Raw genomic sequence first — 8,265 nt, 5'->3', positions numbered from 1 at the left:
ATCACACTTGCAATATCAACACCATCGAGGACAGTAAGATCAGGCCATTTAAGTTTAAGGTCATTCTGTCTTTCGAAGGCAACTTAGAATACCTAACACCCTGTTTCTAAATAAATGAAGCGGACAGAACAACGTGAGTACACACCGGTACCTCATTTTCACCCTTCCAAGAGTGCAACACACACCCCAGGACTCTGCAAGGTTCCTTGCTGGGTTCTTCGCGACGACCAAGTAAGTATTTAGGCCCTAGACTCATCACAATTCTCAAGGTGCTTTCCCGCCCCCTGGAGGCCTGAACTTGACACGCAGAAACAAAGATTAGTCACACCAACAGAGAATCGTCTTTATTGCCATTTACCCTGGCGAGCAGAAGGGGAAGTTAGGACTAGGACAAGGATAGAAGACGGGTTCAAACTCTGGACCCGCCCCGGGGCGCTAAAGAAGTGGCGGTGGCAGTCGGACAGCGTCGACCAGGGCAGGGATGTGGCTCTAGCTCTGCGCCTGCGCGGCGGCCCATGGTCAGGATGCCAGCTGCATGGTTACCGTTGGCCTGAAGGAGGCGCTGCAGCCGTCCCTGGAGGCCAGGGGATCCAGGCCGCCGCTTTCCCAGAGTCAGGATGCCCGCAGCGTGGTTGCCAGCTCCGTGCAACAGTTCGTAGAGACGGCAGGAACACGTTTTCTGGCGACAGCAGTCGGGCAGAGGCTGTGCGTCCACCCCAAGCGACAGCAGCGCCGGCGGCAGCAGTAGCAGCAGCAGCAGCGTCACGGCGGCCCAGGGAACCTAAAGGGGACAGAGACAAGGTGCAAATGGGTTTCACTCCACACGGCCAGTTGGCTCTGAACCTCTCCTTGCCTGAGATCCTGCTTGGCTGTCACTGAGTTTCTTGCAGCTGGATCCTTTGTCAACTCAACCGGGCCATATCCTCTACGAACCCTCATAGGCTTCTCGGACAGAAGAAGTTTGTCCTGTGCAAACATATTTGAAGGCTTGACCTTCCACCTGCAGACAGGTGTGGCTGAGTCTGTCTGCACCAAACTTACAAGGTTGGCTTGGAAACAAAGGGTTTATTCAGGGCAGTCCTTCCCTCTATTCACAGCAGGCTTGTTCCTTTGCTGGGGAAACTGAATGTTGTGGCTTTGAACTAATTTCTCACGCTTTGGGGACAGCCCTTCCTCACCTACAAACTAGGCATAAAATTGTCCCTACTCCCCAGGGTGGAAGACATAACTGACAGGCACAGGGAACATCCGAAATACAAGTACTCATTAAACATGAGTTTCCACATAATGGCATACCCAGTGTTAACCAAGGAGGCAGGTTGCCAAGAGGCCACCGAGACTCTTCTCTCAGTGCTCCATGCTAGAAAGAGCCCATGAGCCCAGCCCTCGGCAAGCACGATCATGGCCTCAGTAGTTTGATGAGGCGCATCCCTATTTCTAGCTCTTTACCTTAGTAGACGGAAAGTTCATGGTGTCTGGAGCTCAGAGAAGGGTGATCTGGAGAGATGGAATTTTCAGTGCAGCGGTCCAAATACCCAAGAAGTCTGAGGCCGTCGTCTTCTGTGGCTTGCTCCCAGGGGCCAGGGCTTTATAGTGCTCTGAGGTGTGTGCGTGTGTGGGGAGACAATAGTACATGCGTCTACTTTAAACCAGACAAAGACATGTCTAAGATTAGCATCTTGCAGGGGAACCGTTTCCAGGTTGGACCCAAAGAATGGCCGCCCTGTCCCTGGTCCCTGGCTTGTCTGTCTGCCTGCTCCTTGGAGATAGGGCAGTTTCCGAGTACTAATGAGGTTACCTTGCGCCCAGGAATCTAAGTTCACAAAAGAGGCCTTGGCTGGGACACTCACTAGATGGAGACAATGGGGGAGGGGACGGTAGCTAATTAGGGGCAGAAGTGGTTGTCCGAGAACCACTGTCTATGGTACGCTGAAGGGAGGGAGGGTACCTGGGTGGCACGCTCCCTCACCCCCACTGACTCTGGAGTCCATCAGGTTCCAGGGCCTTTTCCTCCATGGAAACAGCTCTTGACCTGCCCTACTCCACCCCCTCACCCCACAGCTCTCCTTTTTTTTTTTTTTTTTTAAAAAACACAACTCTACCATCTCCAGGATTGAGCCACCATGGAACAGGGTGTGGGTGGTAAAGGGCTCAAGCCACCTCCAGGCCAAGTCTACCTTCAGGGTCCTATTAAGAAGCCCTTGATGTCGATCAGTCCTGCATGGGTGCAGGGACAGTTATGTGTCTAGGACGTGAGCCCATTTTCTTAAATTTGCTTATTTTTAGATTTTTATGTATGAGTGCTTGGCATGTATGGATTGATACTGTGCCTGGTGTCTGTGAATGCCAAAGGAGGGTTTTGGAACCCCTGGAACTGGAGTTATGGATAGTTGTGAGCCACTAGGTAGGCACTGGGAACCAAGATCGGGTCCTCTGCAAAAAAGCAGTAAGGGCTCTTAATGGAGCCATCTTTCCAACCTCCATGTCTCCTCTTCAAGGAACCTGTAAATCTGGGTGGGGTGTGGCCTGAGCCCAGGATAGTTCAATGCAGGGGAAGAACTACTCAGACACCAGCAAAGACTCGACAGGCTCTTCCTTCTGGGTGGGGCAGGAGGTCCCTCAAAGGCTTTGCTGAAAAGTAGCTTCCATTAGGTAGGTAAGGGGACAGAGTATGCCTGGGAAGGGACAACGCAGAACAAAGGCTTGGATTACAGTGCTTGGCTCTCGACGGGTGGGGGGTGGGCATCATAGTTTCTGTGGAGCTAAAGGGAGAGGTAATGTAGATACAGTTTTCCAGGGCCTTGTGTGCTAGGCTGGGCAGTCATTGGTGGGGAATTTTAAAAGGCTGGTCTGTGTTTGTGTGTGTGTGTGGTGTGTGTGCTGGAGAGATGGCTCAGTGGTTAAGAACACTGACTGCTCTTCTAGAGGTCCTGCGTTCAGTTCCCAGCAACCACATGGTGGCTCACAACCATCTGTTAATGGGCCTTTTCTGGTATATCCAAAGAGAGCAACAGTGTATTCACATCCATAAAATAAAGGAAAGAAAAGGCTGATGTGGGACTGGCTAGGGAAGAGGGAGGAGGGAGGAGGGAGGAGGGAGGAGGGAGGAGGGAGGAAGGAGGAGGGAGGAGGGAGGAGGAAAAAGCCCAGAACCAAAAGCTGGATACTGGACTTGGGAGGAGTTGGGGGTCTTAGCCTCCTAGTCTTGCCACTTAGTTTCCTCACTGCTATGGACTCTCTCTTCAGATAGGTCTGACGCTCCTTCCTGCTGTGACACTTTGTGTCTTGAAGGATAGCTTTCTGCTTTCTCATCCTGGAAGTGATTTGTGCAGGCCAGGCCAGGCCAGGCCAGGCCAGGCCAGGCGCGAACCCAGTGCTGAGCTGGCAAGAGCTCCTTCACCTTCAGGCTGTGCTTGGCATGGGAGGGCCTTGTGTGGCTCTGTCTGCTTGGTCGTGAAAACCGTGCTGGGAGTCTCAGGGGCTCCTCTAGGCTCACAAGCTTGGGACTAAACCTAAGCCAGTGTACAGAGTAGGTAAAGCAGGCCCTGGAGCTCGGGATGGGGAGGGAATGGGTGGGCTTTGGCGGGGAGCTCAGACAGTGGCTGATGCAGTGTGAGGAGGACCCCACATGGCATTTCCAAAGCAGGGTCCACTACATGGGTCAGAGAGTCTTATCTGGGGGCCTAGAGAAACAGTTCAGCAGCCAAGAACTTGATACTTGATGTTTGCACAGAGGATCCGGGTTTGGTTCCCAGCGCCCACATAGCAGCTCTCAACTGCCTGAAACTCCAGTTGCAGAGAATTCATTATCCTTTTCTGGCCTCTGAGGGCACACACACACACACACACACACACACACACACACACACGCAGGTGCACACAGATAACATAAAACAAATACATTCTTTTTTAAAAAAAGTTTTATTTGGGAGTTGACCCAGATAGCAGAATGATAGAGTGAGGAAGGGAGAGAAGGATGGAGGGATGGGAGAAGAACTGGTAGGAAGAGTGTTAAACACCAGGCTACCGTGGACCACAGCCTCAGCCTTTCAGGAGCTTGTGCAAGGTACACCTTAGACCACAAGGCAATGAGGCTGAGGTTCAGCCTCTGCCCAAGGAGCATTGCCGACACTTTCAGTTCTTGCTGTACCTTGGCCAAGCACATGAGAAGGACCAGCAGTCTCACGAAGGCTAGGTTGACAGGGGACCGTAGGCAGGTTCGGCTATATGCACAAAGCCTGCATCTTGAAACCCGCCAATGAGTCTAAGGTCTCCCTAAGGCCCAAGGACTCCAACAAACCTATATTATACGACATCTAGTCCAGGACTCAACAGCCAGAGATGTCCCAGAGGAAAGAGCGAGGCGGACACGAGAAGGCTGGCCACCTTGGTTAGGATAGCACCCTCTTCTGCAGGAGCTGGACCAGGCGCCTGAGCCTGAGGACCCGAGGCATTTCAGGAGGCCAGACGGAGGAGGAGCAGGCTGCTAGTGCTTCCCGAAGTACTCTGAAGCTCCCCGGCCCCACCAGATGGACTTTGGCAGGACCCACACTGCCCCGGAGCCGCAAGGACTTGTACTGAGGGGAGGCGTCCTGAAGGCAGTGGTCAAGCTACGGGCAGAGCAGTGAGATGGAGACACGATGCCGCGGGTGGCACGTGTACCGGATATGCATGGCTAGATCCAAGGCTACGTGTACTTAGGATTTTGGTGTGGAAATGTGTGTTGTGGGACCCACGCTCCCTTCCCAGATTCTCTGAAGGGTCCCCCTCTAAGGCCCACCTCCTTCCCTTAACTCATCTCCATGACAACCAGGGGCTCATAAAGCAAAAGAGATTTAGAATCAGACCCAGGTCTCATCGTTTACCTTGTCTCGATTTTCCTCTGACAGATTCCTCAACCCCCTTAGCTCCACAAACACTTCGTAGTGTGGGGCAGAACCGTCACAGGAGTCTGAAGAGAAAGCGATAGGAATACAGACTTCCTGAGGACGAGGCGGCTTCGAGAGCTAACACCCTGCCCTCTCACTTCTTCCCTATTCTAAGGTTCATGGGGGGAAGAAATGAATAGAGGGGAACCTAGAACTGACTCCCAAATATGAGACAGGTCAGGAAAGAAAAGGGGTGGAGTCTGTAGGGATGGAAGTTAGATAAAGAGAGGGATTTCTTTAGGAACAGGGAAGGGTGTGCTTTATCTCTTTCCTGGATGTCTCTGCTCAGGGCAAACATAGGTCAGGGGATAGCCAGACCCAAGAAATGGAGGTAGGAGATGGTAGAGATGCTTACCTAGAATGCTGCTCTCCACACAGACATGGTCCAACAGCTTGGCCCCTGGCCACTGCCCCACTGCTTGGGCCAGGGCCGCAGAGAATACAGTCTCATCAGTAACTTCTCCTCGAACACTCAGGGTTTGTCCCAGCCTGAAGGAAGAAGGAAGAAGGAAGAAGGAGAGGGCCCAAGGCACAGGGACAGCCCCTCGTCATCCCCCGGGGTCACCTACCTGCAGGTGAACCTGACCACAGGACACTGATTGTAGGTACCAGCCACCTGTACCACGTCACCCAGGCGACACCTAAGGAGTGGTGGGTTGAGAGGAAGAGTGAGCTTTTGTCCCTTCCCAAGGCTAGGGTCTTCATCAGAGGTGACAAGGGCCAGTAAGTAGGGTATCACCTGGTTAGACTGGCAGAGTCAGTCAGCACTAACTCATAGTCTTCCTCCTTTTGGGCATCAGTAAGAAGGAGAGTAGAGGCTGCCTCCTCTTGGGTTCCTTCCTTGATTGGAAGCAGCTCAATAAAGGGGACTCCAGGGGGCAGAAGATAGGATCCTTGAGGTTGCTCTGGCCACAGGTTTAGGGCCATCACTCCTGTAGAGAGCCAAACAACCTTCTTGTCAACCTCGTGGTGTGTTCCTTTCTTCCAGGCAACAGCAGAAGGTAATGCCTCACTCTGGACAACAGGCCCAGCTCCTCTAAGCATCTGGCCCTCCTGATACAATCTTTCTGGAAACGCCTCCCCAGGCCCAGCCTGCTCTTTCCAGGTCTTGACTGAGCGGGAACAGGCAGAGATGCTGTGCCTCTGGCAGGGATCAGAGCTGGAAACAAATCCTGGTACCACATGAGTCTGTTGTGAGATGCTATGTCTCAGTGAACCTCGGCATGCTTAGCTGTTAGTCAGAGCTAGTAACCCCCGCACCAGCATCCCAGGCACCAAGGAGAATTGAAGAAGGCTCAATGCAGGGCAGCTAGCTGTCTGACATCTGCACCCCAGCCCCACCTGCATCCAATCCCCGCATCCAGCTGACCTCCTGAGGCAGCATAAGCAGGAGAGAAGAAGGCTAGCCCTTGGCACCACAGGACCCTAAGGGCAGCCACAGCTTCTGCCTGTCCTCCCGAGTCCAGAGTCACCACCACCTGCAGCTTTGGCCAGAGCCGGAGGGCCAGTCCTCGGGGTCCCTGCTGTAGGGCCTCCTGCAGCTCAGCCGCTCGTGTGGGAAGAAGCCTTCCTAGGCTCCCAGCTGCTATGGCCTCAGCCAGTTCTTCACCATCAGCCTCCAAGCCCACAAAGACATCCAGGAGCTCCACTGCAGTCCTTGCCTCAAGTACCCTCAGCCCCGGGGATATCAAGGCCTCCAGCAGCAGGGTCCGCGCGTCCTTGGCTCCAACAGGGCTTACCCGGCCGAGGGCATGCCCAAGCCAGGGGACAGAGCAGGGCCATGGGGATGCAGGGGTCACACAGGCAGTGCTTCCTGGAGCCAGCGCTTCTGGATAGGCTTTGTTTAGGGTTATTAGACCCAGCAGGGTGGCCTGGAGGGAGATAGGAGGGCCTGGTATTCAGACTTTAGGATCAGATCCCAGGTACCACAGTGGGCCTTCTTTGTATATCCTTTTGTGAGGGTCTGCTGTTGTGGGGTGGAGGTATCTCTGTTTACCTGCAAAGGGGCATCTCCATGGTACTGGGGTAAGGTAGAGGGTAGGAGCTTCTCTTCACTTTCTTTCTCTTGGGTGTGGCTGGTTTGAGTCAGTGGAAGATGATTCTGGAAGGTGCTCACGTCTGTAGCCCCCCCCCCAAAAAAAAAAAAAAAAACACCAGAAACTCTTCAGGAAGTGAAAAGATTGTGGAAAGCCTTGAGAAAAAAACCCCAGAAAGGGCCTAGGAAGTGAGGTGAGGGCCAGAGCAGGGCCCAGCAAAGGAAACCCCATCCTAACAGGATTCGGGTGTAGGCCATGGTAGGGCTCTGCGTCACGCCACTGCCATATTGGTAAACGAAGGGGCCTTTGGGCTCTAGAATCTGTCTTGTGGGTTATTTTCTCTCATCGGGTCACCACCCCCAGGTGCCAGAAACACACCTGTGTTCTCCCTGGGGAGACAGCAGGAACCCTGGGCTTTCTTCAGACACCACCTGAGGGCCTGCTGCTGGCTCTGGGCCACATTCAATGTGCTCCGTTCTAGTTTCCGCTGCTGCCAGACGGCTGCCCAGCCCAGCAGCCCCCAGGCCACTCGGTGCTGGAGACTGATCAGCCAGCATGGCCTGGCACCCCGAGACCTCTGCTGCCAGTGCATGGCCAGCAGGGGCAGGGGCAGCAGCAGCAGCAGCAGCAGCCACAGCAGAAGCATCTCCAAGGAGCTCCTGGGAGAAGAACCGAACAGAATGGGGCTCGAGGTGGGGATAACCATGTCTTCCCACACTCTCCGCCACACACAGAAAACATAGGAAGGAGACAGCAGGGCTCAGGCAGGTGATATGGAAGAGAGACCCTGAGATTCTGGCATCCTGCTAACTGGCATCCTTGCTTCCAAGCTGGAAGAACAGCTCCTCCCTCGGAAGACGAAGAGAGGGCTGGGCATGACATATAACATTTTTACCCACTCCCAAGTGGCTTCCTCTCAGGATCTTCCCTGAGAGGTCCCGTTTTCCCCTGGAGCCTGCCGCAGCCCATGTCTGCCTACTTTCAGTACCCCAGATCCCCCAGGGTCCCGCAGGGCGTCTCGGCTCTGTATACTGCAGTCCTAAAAGTTGAAGCGATGATTTTCACTTTAAAAGGCAGGGCTTGAACAGGAAATCCGGCCTGACTGGGCGGACCTGAGGGCGGGGAGGGACGTTCTTAAAGGAACAGGTCACCTAAAGGGTGAAAAGTTGAGTTGATGGCTCAGGTTGTCACAGGCGGGAGTTAAGGCCCTTGCCGCGTGGTAGTCAAGAAAGACTGGAGGAGTGTGTGGGAGAGTGCTTGATTTTTATCCAGGAGCAGATTCAGACTCGAGATCCAATGAA

General features: G+C 53.9%; 2 protein-coding genes across 4 annotated transcripts; both read right to left on the bottom strand.

The window, feature by feature from the left end:
• Positions 1 to 409: 409 nt before the first annotated feature.
• On the bottom strand, positions 410 to 1,470 carry Hcrt (hypocretin neuropeptide precursor). The gene is made up of 2 exons (XM_052197651.1): positions 1,450 to 1,470; positions 410 to 781 (listed from the first exon to the last, which is right to left on the bottom strand). The coding sequence occupies exons 1-2, from the start codon at positions 1,468 to 1,470 to the stop codon at positions 410 to 412; spliced, it is 393 nt and encodes a 130-aa protein (XP_052053611.1).
• Positions 1,471 to 3,908: 2,438 nt separating this feature from the next.
• Ghdc (GH3 domain containing) lies at positions 3,909 to 8,021 on the bottom strand. 3 transcript variants are annotated; one of them, XM_052196719.1, is made up of 9 exons: positions 7,944 to 8,021; positions 7,343 to 7,623; positions 6,925 to 7,046; positions 6,298 to 6,799; positions 5,668 to 5,860; positions 5,498 to 5,569; positions 5,284 to 5,417; positions 4,866 to 4,951; positions 3,909 to 4,610 (listed from the first exon to the last, which is right to left on the bottom strand). In XM_052196719.1, exons 2-9 carry the CDS (start codon positions 7,608 to 7,610, stop codon positions 4,392 to 4,394), a joined length of 1,596 nt encoding a protein of 531 aa, XP_052052679.1. In that variant the 5' UTR covers positions 7,611 to 7,623; positions 7,944 to 8,021; the 3' UTR covers positions 3,909 to 4,391. The 3 variants fall into 3 exon arrangements, with proteins under 3 accessions (XP_052052679.1, XP_052052680.1, XP_052052678.1); XM_052196720.1 differs by having other exon boundaries at positions 7,953 to 7,988; XM_052196718.1 differs by having other exon boundaries at positions 7,343 to 8,015.
• Positions 8,022 to 8,265: the final 244 nt, after the last annotated feature.

The sequence above is a fragment of the Apodemus sylvaticus genome, chromosome 10, assembly GCF_947179515.1.
Source record: "Apodemus sylvaticus chromosome 10, mApoSyl1.1, whole genome shotgun sequence".
NCBI lineage: Eukaryota > Metazoa > Chordata > Mammalia > Rodentia > Muridae > Apodemus > Apodemus sylvaticus.
This window is presented reverse-complemented; position numbering and strand designations above follow the sequence as displayed.

Coding starts and splice junctions, on each gene's coding strand:
- Hcrt (XM_052197651.1), bottom strand. CDS start 1,470: ATGAACTTTCCGTCTACTAAG. Junction 782..1,449: donor TGAACTTTCCGTCTACTAAG/GTAAAGAGCTAG, acceptor TGTCCCCTTTAG/GTTCCCTGGGCCGCCGTGAC.
- Ghdc (XM_052196718.1), bottom strand. CDS start 7,670: ATGGTTATCCCCACCTCGAGCCCCATTCTGTTCGGTTCTTCTCCCAGG. Junction 6,800..6,924: donor ATGGAGATGCCCCTTTGCAG/GTAAACAGAGAT, acceptor ATCTCCCTCCAG/GCCACCCTGCTGGGTCTAAT. Junction 5,418..5,497: donor GTGGTCAGGTTCACCTGCAG/GTAGGTGACCCC, acceptor TTCTTCCTTCAG/GCTGGGACAAACCCTGAGTG.